This window comes from Tinamus guttatus, unplaced genomic scaffold (genome assembly GCF_059628265.1).
Source record: "Tinamus guttatus ecotype Peru unplaced genomic scaffold, ASM5962826v1 Tinamus_guttatus_pri_ptg000314l, whole genome shotgun sequence".
Taxonomy (NCBI): Eukaryota; Metazoa; Chordata; class Aves; order Tinamiformes; family Tinamidae; genus Tinamus; species Tinamus guttatus.
The window spans coordinates 4,566,161-4,590,129 of NW_028288848.1; the positions used below are offsets into that span (position 1 = coordinate 4,566,161).

At 44.3% G+C, this 23,969-nt stretch overlaps 1 protein-coding gene across 1 annotated transcript in view; it reads right to left on the reverse strand.

Moving 5' to 3' along the window:
- The window catches only part of SORCS3 (sortilin related VPS10 domain containing receptor 3), a 261,932-nt gene that overhangs the window by 121,232 nt on the left and 116,731 nt on the right, over positions 1-23,969 (reverse strand). Inside the window, exon 3 of the mRNA XM_088528640.1 lies at positions 18,463-18,562. Within this exon, the coding sequence (XP_088384766.1) occupies positions 18,463-18,562 (100 nt within the window). The remainder of the gene's footprint in view (positions 1-18,462; positions 18,563-23,969) is intronic.

The following is a 23,969-nucleotide window of genomic DNA, read 5'->3' on the forward strand; positions in this document are numbered from 1 at the left end:
TGCATTTTGCTTCCTGGGGGAATAGCAGGGGCTGCAAGATAAAACAGTAAAGCCACCAAGCTAGGAAAATCATCAGGCAGCCTTGGCGGAAGAAGAGAGAGAGAGTGGTAAGAGACAGACATCTGCATCTTGCTGTAGGCACCTCAGTTAGATGCCCCCGCTGCCTTCACCCAGTGTTGACGGCTACTCCTGCAACCTTTTCTGCACATGGAGAGGACCAATTTTTGCCATCAATGCATCTCTGCTACCAAGCAGCCTTCCAGGAGAAGGAACAGGAGGCACAATCGGAGAAAAAAAAAAAAAAAAAAAAAAAAAAACACGAAGTTCCCTGGTTTTGCAGCTAGGACTGGTCTGCAGCTTTGTTATCTCTGAAGAGACCCAGAGATGTGGCAAGCAGGGCGCTAACAGTGGGAGGCTCTTGGCTTTATTTTATTATTGTTTCTCTTCTTTCTACTGGAAGAAGGGACAACTTTCGGTAGGTGAAATAGTAGCACATTTGTCAAAGGCCTGAAACTGCCACTTCTTATTATGGGGCCAGGGCGAAGGATCCACCCTAGGAGTGATTTAGATTAATCGCTTTTCATTAAGAGCCAATAAACAAACTCCAGTCAGAAGGAGCATTTCTGCCGGTACCCTGCGTTGCAATTTATAATTGCCATAGGGAACAGCAAAGGAGCACCAGAGAGTTGTCAACTGTAATTTATAGGTTTTTAAGATCTAATCATTTTCTATAATATTAAATTAAATGGCAGCCTTTATTAAAGAGGAAATTACATTTCACCTTGCTACATTCTAGAATATATAATATTATTTTCAGTTGTTGCTTTCTCTAATGCAAGTGGAGAGGGGAAGGGGAAACAGGATTGATTACTGCTAAGGGGAAGTCCTTGAAAAAGTACTTGAGATGAGAAGGTTTATACTACCTCCGCTCTCCTCTAGAGTCTACATAGTCTGGCCTCCAAAGTGTGGTCGGCAACAAATGGCAAGGACCAAAGCAAGGCAGCCTGAAAAAAGAAATCTGAACGCTAGGTAACTCCATGGGAGGCAAACACAAAGAGTTTTCTGGTATGTTGTATGTATCTTTTTATGAATGTTTGTGGAACGAAGATGATACCTGGGTTCAGCAGCCTAGCTGAGGATGGTCATTTGTAACTTTACAGAGCTACTGAATAGCACTAAAGCAGGAGATTCAAGGGCAACGACAAAACATGCAGAGCTGCCCTGAATGGGCTCCAGTCTAGCCCAACTGCAGGAAAGGATGACACTTTTGAGGGGTCATCAAGTTGCTTGCAAGAACCACAACAGCTTAAACAGATCTTCAGGAAGTCATGGGACTGATATAATAAAAAATTTAGGCAAGATTTGTAGCTGAGAACCTGAGCTCCTGCTACCCAAATTAGAAACCCAGTGGTGCCCTTTCACCTAACAAAAACACCTTCTCCAGCGTTGCTTTCACATACAGTATGTCCAGGTGCACGAGTGAAGACGATCAAACAAGGTAGCTCCAAGGTAGCAAAATACAGTGCTGTGATCCAGAAGCTTAAGGCCAGCACTCGTCTCATGGGCTCGGCACCACACGAGACCCTCTGGCCAGGAGTTTCAGGCAGATGGGGCTCCGCTCTGCCTGCACTAGCCAGGTTCAGGCCCAGGCCTGCCCGGCACCTCCGACCCCTCAGCCCGTTCCTAGCACCAGGCTCCACAGCTCTACCTTGCTCCCCGCCTCTGTCTTCTCCCCACATAAGACATCTGTTTTACATGCAGACAAATCTTTTAATAAAATGCCTCTGGTCAAAAACTGAAACAGCCTGCCATATAAAAGGCATTTTTATTAATATTAGCTTTCATTGAATCCCTTTATTTTACTTTTTCCAACCAACATAAATTTTGATTGTAAATTACCAGAGCGCATCTCTTTAAATCAGCACTGTGAAGTTTTATAGGTACAATATCTGCAGCAATAGTAGCACTGAGCTACATTAGCTGGAAGCATCACAGTAAATGAATAAAGGAGACAGGTCCAAAATAAATGCCTTTTGTTCCCAGAAATAAGTAGATAGCATTAAACCATTATGTACTGCCTTCTGATTTTCCTCTTCACTTTTAATGCACTTTTCATAAATGGCCCTTTTTGGAGTTCCCAGCCACATTTTCATTTGCCAATATAAAGTGTTCTTTTAAAAAGAAATAAACAGAACATTAAAAAAGAAAGCCACTCTACAAACCACCCAGGCTCCATACAAGGATCGAAGCTACAAAGGATCCCATTTCCTTAGCACTGTATGAGTAATTTGCTCTGTGGCACCACATTGTCCTGTTCTGCAATTGAAAAAGTACTTCTGCAACAAACTGCTGCAAAAACACAAACTTAAGGTTCCCTGTTTACAGCTTCCCAGTGATTGCAGTATTGAAAGTGCTCCGCTTACAAGTGAAAAGAAGGCTTTTCTTTCCACTAAACCTTCAGCTCAAGAGCACATGAGGTCCTTTCTAAAGTCAGGCAGGATTTTTAACATCGGATATTTCTACTGTGGACAGGAGTATACCTAAATTGACAGTAAGAAAATATGAATTTAAAATGATTTTTTAAAAACAGAAAAAAAAAGTTTTTTTTTTCCCTTTTTCCATTTTGACTCAAAGCATTTACAGGATTGTAGGATCCCACAGGACCTCTGGAGTTAAGTCTGCTCCCTCACATAATGTCATATTAGCTTTGAATTTAAAGAGCCAAAGAGTTTCAACATTTTATGCTGAAATGTCAGTGCAAAGTGAGGGTTTTTGCTTTGTTTGGACTTATGATGTCCTTTTATCTTTTTGAAACTGAAAAACCAAAGTGAAATGACATTTAAAGGCTTAGAGATACATAAATCTTTCTTTTTTTCCCCCTTCCTTCAAAACATCAGTTCAACACAAATACATTCAAATATCAATAGTTTGGAAACTTCTTATGGAATAACTACCTTCTTCCTAGCCAAATCACTTCACATGAAAGCCTGACCATTTGAAATTTCTCACTGGCAATTTTCTGGTTATTCATTCTCTTCCCATTCTCCGTCTCCTAAATCATTACCGCCATCTACGTGGTCTGCAGGTTAAACGATGCCCTCAAATATATATGCACAATATCACCTTCTTTAGAATACAGTTACAGCATCCCAGGAGCCCTTTTGTGCCAATCCCTTGGAGGACAAGACTACTCATTGCAGAAAAAAATCTCATCCTTCTTTCCTCTTGCCCCAATATGAGTTAGTTCAATTCAAAAACTTCAATTCATAAAACCAGTCCAGACCGCTCTGAGATAACAACATGGTGTCACAAATAACTGTTTACTTACCCAGCAAAAGAAACACCCATATAAATCATCTTTAAGCTAAAGAATAGCTTTGCAGCATTCTGCACTGGTTTAAAAAGCACATCGTAGCTTTACACAAGCTTTTATAGAAGATGCACAGAAAGGGCTAGACACCTGCTCATTGCTCTGGAGATACATCGACTTCTGCAAGAATCGAGAGATCAGAAGCCAAACTGTCACCGAGATGAGCACGTCAGTCAGTCGAGAAAAAACTCTGCGGAGTAAGAAGATGCAGCTGTCACAAAACACCTTTGAGACTGGACCCTGAAGACACTGATGAAAAAAATCCGCTCTAGGGAGAAGTCCTATTTATTCACACACAAGCTCAGCAAGGGAGAAATCTTCCCTCGTACTCTGGCAGAACGTGCCAACAGTGGCAGGAGGGCAGCACGTACGCGGATGAGAAGGTTATCGGCTCTCAGACTCATGGCATCCCTTAGCGACCAGCGAAGGTGAGCCCAATAAATAAATAAAGCAGCCACGCAGAGGGCAACAGCTTCCATGTAACTATTAACTTTGATTCGCAGGAGAAAACGTGTCATTGCAATCCCCTGTGTTAATGAGTAGTTCAGATGCGGGCCTATGCCTTGGTTTGCAAGGCTCAAAATGTTAAGGACAACCTGTGGACATCAGTCAACAGCAAAGACACACTGAGCTTTCCTGATGGCTACATTTTCTGGACTTGTCCCATTTTGACTTCTTGTAACTTTACTTCTTATTGCCTGAAAATTAACATTAATAACAGATTTAATTAATGAATATATCATCAGATTACCGTCTCTCAGAACCATAACAACATATCCTTACAGGATGAAGTGCACTGCACTCACTTTATAAGGGTTTATGAAGCATGCGTTATAAAAGTACCTCAACCATAAGGCTTTTTATACCTTGGCACTCACTTCAATACAATCCCATAAAATCCAAGCAATCTTTAAGTGTTAAAGGTGACTTTCACTACTGTATTTATTATCGGATAATGAAAAATGAGTGAGACACCCACAGAAACTGAGCAATGAAATAGAGTTTCATGAGACTTTTGCAACAGGTCTGCATTATATGTACCGTGAAGAAAGAGCCAAATAGCCCTCTCAAGAGCTTTCAGGTACTTCAGGCTAACCTCTCTGCAGAACTTTCCTTCCACTGGGACTTCTCTGCAATTACAAACCACCCTCTAGCCTGCAGAATCCACTGCTTGCCACCGAGCCATCTATATGTTAAGAGCAGTCTCTGTGAGCATCCATCTCCTCTCCTGGGGTGGATCTCCTCCACAGATGGTCTGTGCCAGAGGCTGCACTTGTGGATGGGGTAAGTTGGTTTGAGAAGAGAGCATAGATCTTCGATGTTGAAGTCAGAAGACCTCAGCTCTGGGTCTCCATCTTTCCAAGCCTGAGAGCATAATCAGAGCCCATGCTTCTGCTCCAGGCTGCATGCAAGCCCCACGTCTTCTTGTAAAGGATTTTGTCATTTATAAAGGGTAGAAAAAAGAATACCATGACAAAAGTGAAGGGTAATATGCTGTGAAATGAAAACAAATGTGCTCAGTGTGATATTCTCGTATCTTCCATGTATAGTATTCTACTTTTTACTTCTTGAATAAGAACTGTCTTACGGTGTACTGTATTTATATTTATTTGGAGCAGTTCTCTTCCTAGCTATACTGCCTTGAATTTCTCCAGTTACTGTTTAGTTCTGCTGACACATTTGTTTCCATTAAACATTTGGAGTTATGCGAAAATCTAGTCACAGATAAATTCATGGTAAGAATGTGCTCAGCTAGAGGCCCCTGCTATCTTCAACGACCCAGAATTCAACCGAATGAAATTTCAGTGAATAGCAGCCTCCTGTGGCAGATAGCTTGCTATAAAGCAAGCTTTCCTCCAAGCTTTCAACATTTTGGAATCACATGAGGTCTGGAAAAATAGAGCTATTTTCACAAAGTTTTCTACCTGCTAAGTTAGAAATCAGGTTCCTGTTTTAGTTCAATCTGCAATGGAATGTGCAGTGGGATCCTGAGATCTGTCCCAGTTCTCCCTGCAAACTTCAAACATAACCAGGTGTGAGATACCATTTTTAATCCTTTGCTTGCCCACATGCAATTCCAATATCTTTTAAGTAATGAGACCTACAGAGCCTGCTGAGTCTCCAAATCTCATCCCAGTATCCTACACTAAAACTCTATATGACCACAGCTTTGCTATACATAGTTCCAGGATATGCTACACACAGTTACCTCAAGGAAGAGGTGGCAGCATCTCACCATTTCTTTTCCTGGCTTCTTACAATTATTAAAGAGGATGGAAATATAAGAAAGACTGAAAAAACTGTAAGACTGACCACCAACACTTCCTCATCCATGCAGAGATGCAAATCAGACTACCAGCCTTGTTTACAGTGAATAGCCTAGTTCATCTTTGTGCCCTCCATTGTTTTCATATTTAATTATATTTATATATATATGATACGTTTCAATTTGTTCAGAATTAAAATAGGCTCTTGGCATTGCAGCCATCCCTTCCATAAATTGCCATGCCAGAACAAACAGCTCACAGAATGCCCAGCTCCCACACTCCATCCCCTATAGGGAAAGCTTCATTTAATTACCACCTCCAGCAGCTGTCCGAGAGCACAGATGCACCTTGCAGGATGCCCTGAGGATCGGGAGCAAATCAAGGCTAAATTGGCTTCAGAGCAAGAGTCCCCTAAGGAAAACCACTCTGCCATCCTCCTTGGCAGGTGGGGAAGTGAAAATATATCACAGCTCTAAGGTCTATGTAAAAACAGAGTTGGGAAAAGTACCCAGATGCTCCAAGACTGTTGTGCTAACCTGCCCACAATGCCAAATTCCAGGCTGGATCCAATTTGCATGCAGTGCAGCCATCATATTAGACCCATCAAAGCAGAACGCCTCATCTTTGCTTTACTGCTAAGCAGGTCAGCACAACATGTCTCCCAGCTTTCTCTTGTCTTTTTGGCACTGGACACATGTACTTTTCACTTTTAATTACAAGGCACTGCAAGCACTTGCTTGTTAAATTTCAGGTGCCAGTGGGTATGGACGCCATCCAAAAAGCATGTGTCTGACCTGGCAAAGAGTGATTGGCAACAGCCATGTGCTCAGTTGTAAAACCATTTTGTTATCACAGCAAGGCAGAGCTGACCCAGTGTTAGTTCATGCCGTTGTTAGAGCTGCACATCCTCGAGCACATTGGAAGGGGGCTTCTCTGGTCCTCTTAGACCATCAGAGCAAAGACCTGTGAACACTGCAGCCTGACCTTCCTCTGGCCACCTGGGCGCTGCATGGGCTTCCTGAAGAGCTCCTGTTCAGCCCTCCTGACTCAAAGGCCCTTCCCCACAACCCAGCAGATTGACGCCCAGTGACCCTCTGCAAACAGCCAAATGGGTTAAAAACACCATCATTTTATGGCTAGTTTTGTATACATCCAGTTTGATCATGCCTACCATGATTGCATCTGGATAAGAAGTATCTCACCTCTCTGGCTGGTGAGATGTAAGACAAATATAAAGCTTCTAATCTATAGTATTCTTCTGTCTGGAGTCTGGTATTTCTGCGTAGCCTAGCTCTGCTTGATGCCTCTTCAGTCTCTGCAGTACTGCACAGGGAAGCACTAACTGCTGCAACAACCAACACATCAGTTTGTAGTCACCAGCATGGAACAGCTTTGATCCCTCGCTGCGTGCACAGGAGGAAAAAAAAAATTATTCTCTGTTACAATTATATGTTATTTGAGTAACTGCATGCTTGTGCTATTCTACATGGACCTACAAAGTAATTTTCACCATTACAGTAACTTACCATGTAAGCAGAAATAGTTACAGAAAATAATGTTATCAGTGAGGAAAGGCAATGTGCACCAGAACTGCTGGAATGGAGAATGCCATTTATACAAAAACATTCCTCTGATTATAGGTCTCACTTGGGAGAATACTTCACATGTGGGAATAAGTTTACTCACAGTAGTTGCCCCATTACAGAAAACAAAGAGATGTGCATGGATAGTTACTCTAGGGGGTAAACTTCTGGAGCCCACATACAGCAGTCTATTTCATTTGAGGCCAGTAGAGTGTTTCATGACTCTTCAGAAAAATAAAATTGTATTATGCATCTCCCTTGAGGCCATTAAACCTGAATACAATTCTAAATGCATCATTGCTTTTCTAGTGCTTACACACTTATTTTTCTGCTTTTTAGTCAGATTGCAGAGAGAACAGACAACAATCAGCTTCACCAACGTTCACATCCAGATGCTAACAATCCATCTCAATTTAGTAACCTGGCATCTATTCCCCATGTCCCTCACTGTCCTTAATGCATTTATGTGAGCTCTAAGCCATCCACCACTTCAGCAAGCTCCACATCTTAACTGTGGTGTTAAAGATCCTAACATAAGGGAAGAGTGAGTACCTAGGAACAGGATTCAGGATGTCCCGTTAGGTTCATGGCATAAGTGTTATCTACGATTACACTCCAAGGAAGTGAACGAATGTCCCATGGATGGGGAATAATAGCAGCGATGTCCTATTTCAATAGCATCACTGACACCTCAGCAACCTTGGGAATGTCACATATCGTCTTTTCTGTATCTTCCTGCGCACATACATGAGCTAAGCCCTGGTCACAGCAGTGTCCTGGAGAACCAGGGGAAGGTGAGATGGAAGAGACAAAAAGTTCTCTCTCCAGCTCAATTGTAGCACTTTGGTTTAGGCATCAATGTGCAGAAGTCACAAAATTGCCAACTGACTCCATCGTTCCACATATTGCCAGCTCCAAAGCCCTGCACTCATCAGCTCTGTTTCTGCTCCTGTCTCCAGGCACAGACAGTGTCAGGCTCACTGCTTTCTTCCAGTTGGTTGACAAGATCACGTTGGCCAGCCTTCCAAAAAGTGTTTTCCAAAGAATTAAAAAATGCCAGATAAGCTTTTTCACCAGCAAAAGGACAACCAGATCGGTGGGACCCACTGCAAACAGCAGCATGAATCTCTCCTCAGATAGGCTGCATGGGAGGATTGGCCAAAGCTTGGTCTCCCCAGACTTACAAGAAAACTGCAGCCTGGGTTTACTGGGAGCCACTTGGAAAAGCCCTGTCATTACTCCCTGAGTCCACCAGTGCCTGTATATAAAGCAGCAGGACATTTTAAGATGGATAGGGCAAGAGCAATGAACCACAGCTAGAGCAAAAGGCAAGCTCAGAGCTCCTGAAAGGTTTCCCTGAAATGTAGTCCAGACAAAGGAAAAACTGCTCCTAACCCAACCATGGAAAGGCTGCAAAGATTCACAGCGCTACCAGCGATAAAGACATTGCACACACATGGCAAGAGGCAGATGTGCAAACCTGAGAAGCACGGGAGATATCGAAGGGAGTAACACGGCGCAGAACCAGCTCTGGACGCCAAGCTGGCGGTACCAGAGCAGGACAGCTCGCGGCCACGGCGGGCGAGACGAGGGCCCCGGGCGCTGCGCGCGGTTCACAGCCACAACCCGCTCCCTGCGCCTGGGCGCTGCGGGCACAAACCTGCCTTCGCTGCAAGCAGGGCCCCGAGGGACCAGGCAGCCTGCTGGAGGCCACACAGGCCATGGCAGAAATGGGGACAGTGTCCTGACCTTCCTGCTGCCAGCATGTGCCCCCCACACCCTGCTCACCTAGTTATTAAAAACAAATAAATAAATAAAAGCTCAGTGAGTAATACGGCATTCCTTTATTTTATTCTTCACTCTGGAAGTGAACAAAATAAAAAGCACCTTTGCCCAAGATTGCTGGGTTTGAGTGCTGTGTTTTTGTTTTTTAAGAGGGGAGGGAAAAAAAAAAAAAAAAAAAAAAAGGAAAACATTTTTTTCCTGCAATAAAGACAACTGTGTCCTGACGAGTTAGTTCCAACCACTAAAGATCAAGGTCACAGCACTATTCACTCTCTGCAAGGACCCACCTGCCCCTTTCCAAGGGCTGCTCTCCACCCATTCTATTATTTTTAATAACAGGACATGCTGACTCATTACTATTGATTGATTACCCTGCTGACTGCAAAGCACCATTCCCCTCCTTGTTAATTCAAAACTACTTCATTTTTCATACTTCATAAATTAATATATTATTGCAGCAGTAAAGGAGAAAGCCATGTTTCAGAGAGAGGTAGAGAGGAGTGGGAAATGGAAGAAAGTCTCACATACCAGCCCTACACCAGGATCTAGAGTCGTCTTGGCTGCTCTGGCCCCTTCACAAAAGCAATGGCCATGCTGAGTGACAACCCTGCAGCTTCACCTTAGAGGATACCAGAACTTCTGAACTTTAACACTCGTGGGCCAAATTGGAAGAAACTGCCTCTTTATTAGAGGCCAGCAGCCGACAGGAGGGAAGCTGACACCTGATCGTGGATGTGACCTTCCCAGTTTTACTCCATCTTCTCTTTCCAGCCCCGAACCATCCACAAGGCCTTGCAGGAGCCCCTCTCTCTAGAGATATGGGCTGAAGCACCCAGGCAGAGCAGCAGCAGAGATCCTTGCAATACAGAGGACACAGAAAAGACAGGAATAACACAAAGTTCAGAGGAAAGAGCCCATCTCCATCACTTCAGCAACAACTGCACCTCTACACAGTGGGAACATGAGTCTCATCCAGACTTTACCATTAATTACATGAATGCATTCCTTCAGCAGCAGTTGTAGAGATAGGTCCTATTATAATTCCTCCCCAAAGAATAATGAAAGAGAAGAAAATAAAGAGGAAGAGAAAGACATGGGAAGACAAATTAAAACAGAGTCCTGCAGTAGTGTCCTTTAATGTCCTACAACTCAGGAGGCCTGAACTATGAGAGAAGGATTAGTTTTTTTCCCCCTATTTTCTCACACTCTTATGTAGGCTACAAATTTTTCAAGGCAAGGACTAACTTCCATCATCCGTCTGCAGAGAACTTTGTACAACTGGACTCTAATTGCACCTGGGAGTCTTATGATCAATTGTAATATCAGGACAGAGTTACAGCATCTACAGTTCCTGCAGAGATCAGGCCTGCAGTGCACCAGGCAGCAGCTAAGCAGAGATTTCAGGATCACAGTTCCAGTCCTCAGCGAATAAAATGGTACAGCAGGTATCTGGGTTTTGTTTTTCCTTAATTTAAATACATCGTGTCTACATGGTTGCTTTTATCAAACAGACTCACAATATCCATGAAGACTAAAATGTCATTTATTTAAAAAGACATTTTCCATAACGCCAGCTTAGACAGCACTCATTTCCTATCTTTATTAATGGAATCCCACTTGCATTTGCTTTCAGTACTGACCTCAGCACTACCCAAATGTATACTAAATGAGCTCAGAAAGTTATAAAAAAATGCAAGTAAAAGCTTTTGGAATGCATAAGCACAAGGAGATGAAATGCATAGATGCATAAGGCTGCATCAAAGCAACCCTAATTCTGGAATTTAATAAAATAGATTTTTTTTTCCTTCTTTGCAAACACTAAAACAATGTCTTTCAGTGCAGCATGTGTAAGACAGGTATAAATAGAAACAGATACCTCCCTCCGCCCCCATTAAAAAATGCCATATGTGAGCATTTTGTTAATTATCTGTTTGGCATTTCTTTTAGAAACAGTTGACATGGGCAGTGGGTGAGGTTTCATGAGTATTTTTTTTTTTAATGCACCTGCTTTTCAGAGAAATAATGGAAAAAGCTCCAAGAATCTCCGGTTTTCATGTTCACGCTTACTGAAGGACAGCCTTCCCGGGGATACAACGAACACCTTGTCCCACACTAAGAATATCTGTTTTGGGCATCTCGTACTGACAAGTGGCTGCATTCCAGACAGCAGACACTACAGGACCTCTGTTTATCTCCTTGATTTATGTCAAGTCAGAAGTGGTAAAGTCTAAACCTGCCCGAGATCAGCCCTTACTAGTTTTTCTTTCCTTTTTCAAGTACAGGACCCTATAGATCAGCTGAGGTCTCGGTGGGACATCTGAGATGCCAGGTCCCAGGCCATGGCAGGGCAGAGGACCCTCTCCTGGCGGTCCCTTGACAACAGGATCCCCAAAGAGGCACAACCCCAAACCCTGCAGTCCTGACCAAGCTGACAACAGCAAATAGCTTGTGAGATCCCAGCACAGGAGAACAGCTACAATAGGAGAGCACCAACCTGCAGGGAGGCACCTGCACCGGGTTCACACCCAGCAGGTCACCCCGGCAGGTGACACTTGGGCAGGTCTGTAAGTGACCAGTGCGACAGGAATTACCTGCAGTTAAAGTGATTCCTAGATACCACAGTGATGTGCGCTGATAAATAAATATAGAAGTGAACGGTATTACCTTAACAAAAAGGTATCTAAATCTAAATAGTAAGCTATTGTTTGGTTATGTATTCCACCCAGAGGTTTCAATGTGTTTTATAAAGAGCAATAAATTCAATCTGCAAAGCCCTATTTACCTGATGATGAGTATTTTAATTATTTCATTTTAAAAAGGAAAATAATAATTAAATATTTAAGCATACTCAAAAGACCCCATATTTCAAGAGTAGGATAATATTTTGCTTCAACATCTCAATGCCTTCCATTTGCTGATTTTCAACCACTTAAAACACTAATGAATTAATTCTACCAGCATCAGGAAACTGGTATTTCCTGCCCAGTAAGGACTGGGAGAAGTGATAGAGAAAAATGTGACTTTCTGAATTGAAAAAGGACAGTAAAAAATCTCTTTGAAAGGACAAATTTCTCAAGCATTCTACTTCAAATATTACAACACATTCGTATTTCAAGAGATCCCATTTCAGAGGGTTTCAGGTCACAATTCTACAGACACATACCCCAGAAAAGAAAGAGTTTTCTTGTAAGAAGTTCAAGTTCAACTTAATTAGACAAGTAGAGAGAATCCCACGCATAAGGTCTACCAAGACTGAACTCTGCAGATTTAACATCAAGTCACACATCCTCTGACACTGCTATGGATACTATGAGTGACCTTAAAACAATAATTTTTGCCTCACCAGAAAGCAAAGGAAAAGGATACTTCTTTATTCCCTATTTGAGTTGTCTAAGACTGACAGTGACAGTCTCTGATGTGTATTTACCAGACAAAATACAGTGCAATGTTGATCAAACTACAGTCATATTTGTTCAACCTATTGGTTTTAGTGGAGAAATGCTAGCTCAGCTGGTCCAGACGTGTCTCAGGGCTAAGCCTTTCCTGCGGATCAGCATGCAGGTTCTGCCCACCGAAGCTCTGGAGGGAGCAAAATGTTTTTCAGAGTGCTGAGAAGCCCAGGAGTGTCCTACGTAGCTCAGCAAGTGCAGAGAAGGGGTACAAAGGAAATGATGACAACACAATTTGCAGGTCAGGTAATTTAGTCCCTGTTAATGGCAGCTGCAAAGCCATGAGCTATTCAATAATATATTTCATTGGGCCAAAAGAAAGATGAGGGATAAAAGAGAGCGCGGAGAACAAGTTCCATTACTCCTGCCCCACGGCTCTAGCTCAGCCCACCACCTTCACATTATAAATACGGTCTCCAGGGTCACACCAGCAAGTGCCAGTCTGCAGCACATGCTGTTTATCACAGTGTCAGAGTAATAGAGAAAACGGGTCCAAAGAAACCTTTCATCTGTCAAACGGCTTTCGGATACTCCAGAGCTCCGTTCCTCACCGCTAGCTCGGGCTGCAGTCTCGGGCAGAAAGAACAGCAGATGACTAATGGGAGCCCTGGCAAAGGATGGCAGCTCAGTTCAGGCTGGGTTAGCAAGCACCAGGTGAGTGCTGGAACCTGCTTCATCAGCCCATCACACATCTGAGGAGCAGGGAGAAAATAAAATGCTGCAGAACTCCCACTGAGATCAAACAAGGTAAGATATAGAGACAGAAAAAAAAAAAAAATCCAAACCACCGTTCTGCCCAGAGACTCAGGAATTCCTTTTGGAGAGGCTTATAATCAGCAAGGATTTGCTCCAATTTATTACTCTCTAAATGGACAAGAAGTAGTAAAAATTACATAGAAACAAACCTAACTAGACTCGGCTTTCAGAGCTTCCGACTCACCAGTACCTCCAAGCACGTCTCGTTCTGCTGGGCTGAGTCCAGAGGCTCAAGCAGGTATGAGAGGTACCACCTGCCTTTGGGTTTTACGGCCTCGGTGATGGCAACTGCCCTACAAGTCTGACTCTGTGACATTTGGGAAATTAGTCTGCAAAACCATCTCCTCAAAACTCTTCCACTGAGCACCACAGCTTTATTTCTACCTTGCGCTGTCTGCAGCTCCTCTTTGCATTCATTAGCTAGAAGGTCTACTAATAAATCAAATCTCTTGTGCTTCAGTTCTGCTGTAAGGAAAAAAGTGGGGGAAATCATCATTTCAGCCTCCGTTGCTGGGTGATATTTCTTTCTATGAAGAGAGTCAGCACAATCTTACCTACAATGATGATTGTAAAAGCACAGGAAAAAAGTGAGAGTCGACTGTATCTAATTGAAATTCAAAGCAAATCCATGAAGGAAGGTCTCTAAGACACCAGAGCTGCCATCCAAACCTTACATGCAATCAGGGCCTCACGTTCATCCACTTCTCATCTGAACAACACTGTATACAGGCAAGTGGCATCTGGTTTGATTTTGTCAGTCGGAGTTGTCATTCTCTTTATCCCCCCCCCCTTTTTTTTGTTCCCTCCTTTCAAATGCTTTTTAACTCCGTCCTCTCAACCTCCACAGGATTCCCAAGGGCAGAGATAAAAGTTTCCTAATGAAAACAGGGTTTTCAAGTAAACAGACACCTCAACAAAAATACTCCCTCTTCACAGAACACTTCACAGAAAAAAATAATGCAAGAAGTCTATGGTTCAACAGCAAGTCCTTGGGATTCAGATGGCACCCTTGTGCCCGACAGGAGCAGCACTCCAGCTGCACAGGATTTCTCTTCTGCTCTTTCTGCACTCCTCGGAAGGACTCTCTGCATATCTCTATCTAGCTAAGGGCAAACAAGAAGAAAGCACATGTTAATGACACTGGTGGTCGTATCCAAGAAAGCAGCCCGGGCCAGAGGACAGGGACTCAAAGCACTTCACTCGCAGAAGTACTATTTTCAAGCATGGAAAGGCAGTCAAAGAATTTCAGGTTTGGATATTTGCAGAAAATACACGATTTCCTAACAGAAAAGTTTTCAGTACCATCACAACAACAACAACAAAATTGGGACAGAGAGAAAATGGAAATTAAAAAGGCAGGAGAAATGTTCATATTAAAGTAGAAGAGCACTTTTTTCCCTAGTGCTTTGGAAGAAAAAAAACAAACAATTGCAATTCCCACACTGCTGTGAGAATCTCTCTCTGGTAAAACACAACTAACACCCCCTAAAATGGCATTAAAGGTCAGCAGAAACAGATTCTCCTGCCTGGCAGAAAGCAAGCAGCTTTTTGTCACATCCCTAAAGACAGAGCAGGGACGTGCACTTGCCGGGTAGGTAAGTCAAAACTTTGCATTTTTGAGTCCCAAGTTTTCACAGCTCTCAACCTTTAAATCACATTCATGTGCAAGGAGGGAGCATTGCTGAACGTACACAAACGCTTCCCCTCTCTGAAGTTCACTGCTGAATCACCGGGCTCCCTGCAACCTGCCCGCTCACTGTGAGCTGGGCCACAGCAGACACCTCCTCACGTGGCCTCGCAGGCAAACACCCTGGTGGGCGGACGCGCTGAAGGGGAAGCCGGATCCTGAACACTCGCTGCTGATTAGAGCTCCTCACAGGGCTGCAAGCACCACAACAACAGGCTTCCCACCGCGACTCAAAACAGTAACTCTGAAGAAAGCCAGACCTCCGGGGGTTCAGAGTAGTCCAATTGCTGTGTCTAATGATGACATGGAATTTCATAGCACTAACGAGAACTCAATTTAAATTTTCCCTGATCTAAATCCCCAGTGGAAGCAAAAGAAGAAACAGTCCAACCAGCTGCCAGAACAGTAGATGTAAGTTCAGCAGTTTCACTTTGTTTCACTGAAAAGCCTCAAACTACCCGCCCAAAGGGGCATTTTTCAAATACCTCCTTGCAGTTTCTAGAACTGCCCTGTGGAGATGCTCCCTGCTCCCCGCTGCAAGGGCCAGCGGCTGCAGCAGGGGCTTGGGGTCCCAGCGCTGCCTCTGCCAGGTGCCCGGGGTGCAGCAGGCAGCTTTCTTGAGGGGAAGAGGAAAGCAAAGCAGTGATCCACAGGTTCCTAGATCCTGAGTGGAAGCCAGGTCTCACCCAGCTGCTCACCCCCGCCATTTTGACCTTGGCCCTGCCTGTTCCCCTATACTGTAGTAGGCAGAGATGCTGTTTTTGAGACTCTCCTCCAGTCCCTCACTCCATGACCTAGAGCCATAGAGCACTGAAATGCAACAACAACAACAAAAAAACCCACAAAATAACTTACCATATTCACACCTAAAATAAAATAAAAGAAATTGGAAACAAAAGGCTTTTATTCAGAAAAAGAAGAAAGAAAAAGAGCAGCTTTTAAATCCTCTTTCCTCATATTTTAATTGAGCCAAGGGTTATGCCACAATTCAGGTAAAAGATGTTTATGTAACTGGTATTTGGCTGAATGTATAATTCCTATTTAGTAGCAGGAGAGAGGCATTTTGGGGCTTCAAAGAAATCTGACAGGTAATTCCCACTATAGTTCTGCAGGGTAGCTGAGAGGTAATTATCCTTCTCACTAGTAAATCAATTAGGAATGAATGTATGGAAAGCTTTTCCCCTCCTCCAAGTAACTGCTAATCCTCTGAGCACTAATGAGCAGAAAGCGTTAGCAACTGTGTGCAAAAACCATCAAAAAATCGACAGGAGCTGAGAGGCGTGCAGGGCCCAATCAGTACCTGGGAGCTGATGCCTAAGGAGAAAATATCTTTCATGCCTGGCAAGGGTCTGCATGTTTCATCGTGTCCACATAGCCCTTGTGCATGTCTGTTGCTTTTGGCACCTTCCTCCCACTGTTTATTGCCCAAAATAGAGATTTATTTTTGCGGCTGGCAAGGGATCGCTGCTTCTTGTTCAACTCACGCTGTCAGAGGTGAGGGACAAGGGATCTATCTAGGTTTTCCCTACCAGAATGCAACCCATGCACCTCCTGCTTTATGATTTATTAGTGGTGGTTGTCCATGGGAGCTCAGCAAAAACGTGATTTTTACTCTGCAGGTCACTGAAGCAATATTCACCCAGAGAGACTTGGGGAAGATTACAACCTAAACACATTTTGCGTGGTGTACAGCTTTATGAGTCTGTAAGGCTTGGGTGCACAAGGAAGCCTGATACTGAATGTGACAAACCACAGATACTCAAATCCAGTGACACCTTCTCCAGGCACTTTGCAAATACTGCACGGATGCCTGGCATTGCTTTGCCCGTCACCAGAGCAGAATCAGCTCTGGGTCAGGACAAACCAGCCATTCAGCCATGCACAGCAACGGTGGGCACGAATTTAGCAGAAATGCAAAGGTGGAAAAACAGCTGTTCCCACAGCAGGCAGTACGGAAGCCCCGTTTCATGGGGATTTTCCTTACAGACCATCTCTGCATTTCAAAAGACTTTTTAGAGAAAAGATGAAGAGGGAAGACAAGCAGGTCTGGAATATTTTCCTTTAAAAATACTACTTGTAACAAGGAAACAGCAGGTAAAGAGGGCTCTCTGCCTCTGCACGTCATGATATGATGAGATATAAGACTGCTAAACCTGTAGAGATTGATAGCTAGAAGATAACCAGACATCCCAGTACTCTGATTAGCAAGGGAGAGCTTACACCAGTGACGTAGCATTTGTAACTGAGCATATTGCCTCCGATTTTGGGTGGGCAGAGTTGCGTTGGAAACAGAATGAACAAGAATTAACTCTTCAGTTACCTCCATGGATCCACTGTATTGGATTTAAGAGGAAGGCAGGGGGTTTGATGGGCTTTTTACTTTTTTAGTAAAGTTCATTATAAAAATCCTTCATTTCCATTTTGCTCAGAACAAAGAAGTCATGGTAGTTTCCAAGAAATTCAGTTTCTGCATGAGGAAATAAAAGCTGACCCCTGCCCCCTGCTAGTTCCCTCTCCTCCATACACTTGAAAACACATATATGGTTGTCTATAGTAATCAGAACTATGATTGCATTAAGGTTGAGTACACTGAAGTAAACATCAATCTTCAAATCTCTGTGGGCTGACCAATGATGGAAAAAAAACGCAACAGTAACAGTAACAACAGTGTGAGTAGCAAAATACAGCTTCGGAAACCTGTCGAGGGAGGCGGTGGATGGGCCGCCTGGAAGCACTCCAGCAGAAGGGGCCATCCCGCCCGAAACTCCCCTGGCAGCAATTAACTGCACGCGGAGCCCTCCCACGGCCCTTCCGTGGGGAGCCGAAAGCGCCTTCGTCCCGCGCCCTCCCCTGGAGCAGCACAGACACTAATTTGAAAGCAGAAAGGCACCGGGTAGTAACTCGCGGGCTGCGCTGCGAGCCAGTCGCAGCCCTAATTGCATCACGTGGGAAGCGTGAGCAGGGGCTGGGAGCTGTGACCTCATATTCTCTCCTACGCATTCAAATCAAGTCGTAGGTCTCCCACCTACTCTCCCAGGCATATTCTCCTTGCAGCCCCCTTACGTGATGTAACCAACAAAAATGTCATTTACATCTTTATTTCCAACTCCTCCGTCAAGCCAGGAAAGCATAAAAGGAAAAGCGTCAAATCCTGAGTAAAAGTCATTCTTTCTTGCACTTCTAATAATAAAGTGACAGAGAAGTCAAGGGAAGGTGTATTAGCTGAGGCCGGTATAAGCAAGAATCCAAGAAATGTTTGTGCAAGTTCAGCTTGCTTGAAGTTGTAAAGTCAGAAACAAATAAGAGTAACCCTTTTATTTCTCTAAAAACAGACCAGGCACATTCAGCAGGAGATTACGGACTCCATTCTGATCAAAATGAGCAAAACCAGACAAAATAGACACAATTTCACCAAACTATGGAAATGCACAGTGGAATTTGGAACACAAATTTGAGCTCTCATGAATTTCCAATGGATTTTACTTTAGGAAGATAATTCCTCCCAAGATGAACACAACGATATAATTTTATTTCTATAGCTACCACATTGCTGACTCTTCCTTACCTTCCTCTTGTTAGTGGGACTGACATAAAGGTAGCTCAGCACAGTCTTCAGACCTACTTTATCGTTTAGTTTTTCATAGGTAGTGCCATAGTCCGTCGACCTGCAGAAAAAAGGAGACAAAAAGAGTTTTTGTGGTTATCAGAACTTAGGGAGGAAAATGACCACACAAAGGGAGACACAAAGTTAGAGCTTGAGCATTTCACTATTGAACGTTATGACTTCTGTAACTGCAACTTTTGTGTTGCATTCAGGGTGGCCATGGGAAAAGAGGAAAGAAACTGAAGTCCTCTGGGTAGGGTCTGTCCCAGGATTGATTGCTCCTATAGTGGGTGGGTGACTAGGGGGCCACTGTGAAGATCTCTGCTGACGTCAGGGGTTCTGCTCTTATGCTGGTGTCCAGCTGTGGTGATATCTGTAAGGGAGGACTCTGAGCACCCTTAACATCTCAGCAGCACCCGTAGCTCAGAAGCTCCCTTTTCAAACAAACTCAGCAAAAGAATTGGAATAAACATATAATCAACAACTTCACTGTTGTTGATAGGGTGATTTTTAACTTTGAGATAGAGATCCAAAAGCAGCTCAGATTTGTAACAGCTAGAGAAAAAACGCATCTCAGCTGGCATCTTGAGTCCTTAGTCTCCCTCATCCTACTTTATACCAGGAATTCAATTTGAGTTAGAGACAGATTCAGGCCCCTACACTAGCAAATCCCACCCAAAGGAGCAGATGCTCTGGGGGTGGCATTACCCAATCGTGACTGGGAGTAAAGGACTGCTTCGTCACAGAGGGTTTTCTGCAGCTCCCTCCTCCACATTTGTGGGCATTGTCAAAACCCCACTTTGCCCTTTTTCTCTTCTCTGTTGTCATACTCCATTATTCCCAACAAACAGGATTCTTTTCCCTATCAGAACAGATCATCAACCATCTAGCTCAGGATCCCTCCAAGAACAGTGGTCAACAGCGGGTGCCTTAGGAGCAGGTGCACTGAGCTTCAGGCAGAGCCCACCCTACCGTGCCCAAAGTGCAGGGAGGACCCAGCTCTTGACTCCATGTAAAGGAAATACAGGTAGATGGAGAAAGACCATCACAGGGAGCCTCACCAAACTCAATATTTTATTAAAATAAGAATTTGTTCGTGGCCTCAGACTTCCCCTCCTTAATCATCCTTCTCACTGAGCAGAGTGATTAAAGAACATTTAGAAATTCAACACTTGTCCTGGAAACAGGCTTCAGCAACATTGTAAGCTCAGCAAGCCTCCAGCATCAGCAGCCTTGTGGTTTTGCCCAAGACCAACCTCTGCTGCTTGCCCACTTGACGCAGAAGGGCCCATGTCATTTGCTTGGCATCGCAGCAGACGTCACCACTGCTCCCAGTAGAACCTCCTGCAGAACCAGATCAACACTGGAGCCTGCATCCAGCCCGGCAGCAACCCTCCTTGTTGCTTCCGTGCAGCTAGTGCCACACGAAGCACCCTGGAAGGGCCACATTGCAAAGCCAGAGGGCTGGGTTCAAGCTTCCAAGTCAATCAGTAATAAAATCCAAGAGGCAAGAGGTTTTATTTTATTACTCATGAGGCCCTAACACATTTATTTTGCATATCTTTCAAGCCCAATTCCTAATTGTTTTGCAAGTTGGTTCTTTCCTGAAACGGGCTGAACTAACCTTCCTCTTATGAGTACCCAGGCAGTGGTGGTTCCAATCTCACACCGACTCCTTGCTTGAGGCTTTCTCTCATAATATGAAACCCCTCTGTAGGTATCAACACCACACAAATTACCTAGCAGCTTTCCCTTCCAGCAAACTTTGAAACTGAAGCAGCTCGATTAGTAAAACTGAATAATTCAGGACAATTAATTCCCCTGCATGAAGCCTCCAATACATACAAATTCAACAGGTCGGGAGTCCTCAAATAACACCGAGCTCTGAGCAGCAGGTAACGATGCTGGGCAAACACCGAGGTGCTTCCTCAGGCCACCCCCTTGCAATGGCCCTCAAGTGCCAAACACGCCAAGTCCCTGACTGTCCGGGTATCAGTCACCAGCCAATGAAAGAGATCACAGGCTTCAATCAGCATTCAAACAGAATACAAATAACGGTTTAATATTCTCACAGAGCTACTTTAGTTTTGTTCTCCGAGTCATTTTCAGATCTCCCCAAATGCTTCACTTCTAAAGACGCAGGCTGGATGCCCTAATGACTCTTCCTCATTAAACCATTATCACTCATTGCATTTGCCCTTTCAAAGAATAGCTAGAAAAGAAGGAGGATCATTATTTCGTTAGCTTCTCTGAGGCTTTCTTTATTATGATGACAGTCACCACTGACTTCACAGAAACATCTCAAAGGAGATCACAATAAAACACTATTTCCATAGCACTTTTCCATGCAGAGATCCTGAAGCTTTTGTCTGGTGTTAATCCATTCAAACTAGCAAAGTCCCAAGGGCCATACTGGGAAATATTATCTCAATTTTAGCAATGAAAAAAAACCCTTAAAAGCTTGCATAGGTAAAGGCCCATTTTTTTCCAAAGGCAGACATCTACAATTAATCACTTCAACTTATTTAATCATCCAGTGCATTGCCTGACACTCAAAGCTACTAAACCCCTAACCCTAAATCAATTCCCTAGTTTGAAAACAACTCCTTATTGGGCATTGATAAAGTTGACTGCCTCATTTTAACAAGCTAAGCCTGAACATTTTCACCGAAGTGACCCACACGTGGAACAGAACAGTTCTGGCACAGCTTTTTATCTTAGTTTGAACCCTTGACCATTACTAACTGTTCTTTACAAAAAAAAAAAAAATCCTGAGCTATCACACATCCTTGCAATTGCTTGACACTACATGCCACCAGGATATGATATTTTTCTCCATTCCACTAGTTTAAATAGCATATACCTCAAAGCACACATTGGATCAGTCAAGGGAAAAAAAAAAGTTCAGGCCAGGCTCGAATGGACCTTTGTCTATCCCAATTTGGGCTTCTTAGTTTTATAACCAGCAGGCCTCCTTGACCATGAGGGGGAATATCTGCTAGTTTCAGAAGGATAAAGTGAGACTGGATCCAACATAATGAAGTGCCACCCAAAAAAATAAATGAAGTTTTCCTTGAACCTGTGGTGGCACTCGAGTCTATGTATTCCCTTGGGAAAAGCAAGATTTATAAAGATAATTTATTCATTGGGAGACTGAAAAGTCTCTTTTCCAACCATTTATACCAAAATATGGTTATAAGAAAATTATCTGCTTGATTCCAGTACCCTTACAGGCCACCACATATTGCAATCCCTGCTGCACCTGCCTGCATGTCTGGCAGATCAAGATCCAAGGGACACAGGAGACAGAAGGCTTCTCTCTACCAAACCTGGTCGTAACTTGATCCACTGAAACTAAGAAAATCCACCTTATTTCTACAGTTCTGAGCTTTGGCTTCCTTACAAATCCACAGACAAGCAGACAGGAGCCAATATACTGTGGTAAGATTTGCTCACCACAGAGTCATGAAACAAGTGTAGAGACAGAGGGAAAAGAATTGGAAAAGAGAAACTCACCTGGGACAGCAGTAGGAAAGCTGCCTTCCACTGAGATGAGTTTATCTCCAAACCACACAGCTCTGCTGAAGGCCATCTGAGCATCTTTCAGATGAAATTTATTTTCAGTTGGTTCTGTCCCAGGGCTCTGCCAGGCACAGCAAAGGGGGGGTTGTTTGCCCGCAGTCCCAGCTATTCAGCTATGGAGATGGTCTGTAAAACACATCTCAGCCTCTCAGGAGCAGAAGAGCCGTAAATGCTGGGGCTGGTTGGCTGGAAGGGACAGTCAAACTCCTGCAGCAAACGTGGGCCACTCAATTCCCTGTCCTTGGCGTCCACTACTCTCCCTGACAGTGCACAGGGAATGAGCAGGTACAATTTTCATTTTGTATCTTATTATTTTTCCCAAAATGCTAAAGCTGATGCATTCATCTCCAGATCATCCTCCTACACACACACACACACGCCCAGGCCCAACATGGAACCGTGTGGAAGCACAGCCCCGCTTAAATCAGCATGAGGATATCCTGGTCCTCCTCACACTGCAGAGAGTAACAGGAGCACATGCAGCCCAGTTCACCTTTTCCTCTCCTGTGCCTGCAATTTGGTGCCTGCAGCGTACCTGTCTCCCTATGGTCCCTCACACAACTCCTTAGTTCTACTCACTGGCCAATTTTCTCACAGTTTGACAGAGAAACAAAAATCTCAGAGAAAGAGAGTTTCTACAAGTTTCATGGAAATCAACAGCCAGTGAAAGGAGAACAAAACTTCTAAATGCTTCCAGCTCAGAGAAAAGCTGCAGCATGAGCCAGACCTCAGGAGACACCAGAGCAAGCGCAGCACAGGGCACAGCCAGCAGCAGAATATTCACACACAGCCCCCCTGTTAATACGCTACAAAGGCCCCAACTGCACAACACAACATGTTGGGCTCCCTAACTTCCAGTGCTCGTACACTGATTTGCTTCTCCATCTCTCCTTCCCCCCCTCTGCCCCTCAGTTTTCCCTACCCAAGATACAGGAATTTCTGAAGCTACAAAACTGCGAGGAGATACCTAGAGCCTGCACGATCCCAGAAAACAGCAGGACTACAGGTTATTTAGGGGCCATCCTGGGCCAAAATCCAGGCCCACATGCTTTCAGGGAGCCATGGAGCACCCTCGTGCCATTCCCACCTGGAAGAGCACAGGGCACTGGTCAGACACTGCTCCTGTGGTCAGAGGCATCTACTCAAGACCCGTGCTGCCTCCCTGCTCTGGCTCTCTAAAGCCTTCCAGCTCCAGGCAGATTATTCCCTTTCTTCACTGCTCAACGTTTTTGACTCTTTCCTAGCTTTTGTTATAGTCAGCTAGGGTTGTTCTGTGGTTGAACATTATCTTCTCCCAAAGGTTTCCTTCATATTTAGATACAACAGACATAAGCAACCTTCGCTCTCCCAGGGCTGTTTGGGAGCTCAGACAAAGTCAGTATTTTGCCTTGGGCAGCAAAATGTCTGGAAAAGAAACACAGATTTGGCCCTGGTGCTAGGCCAGCCCCAGCTGCAACCCTGGAAAGGCAGGCTGGCCACTGCCACCACCGAGGGAGGGAACGGGGCAAGTCTAGCAACGCCTGCCAGCAGCAGCAGTCACAGTGCGACCATTCCTGCCAGCCCAGCTCCCCAGGCTCCCCTGCCCTGCTGCTCCAGAGCTTCATTCCTGCTCGTCCGACACCTGGGGAGCCAAGGTCCTGCTCCCAGCTAGGGAAGGGGAGCCTCCATGGCCCTTACTCTGCAGTAGGGCCTGCAGTGACATCCGCTCTTCCCACTGCAGGCCTGGCTGGCTCAGGCAGTCACACACGCAGAAGAACCATCTAACCCCACAGCCAGGAGACCATGCAATGTTATTTATACCATCAAAAATGGCTGTGATGGAGCTAACAAAAAGGATCCAGCCCATGGATCTAGTCCATATCTCTCTGGACCTGTCGGAAGTCTGG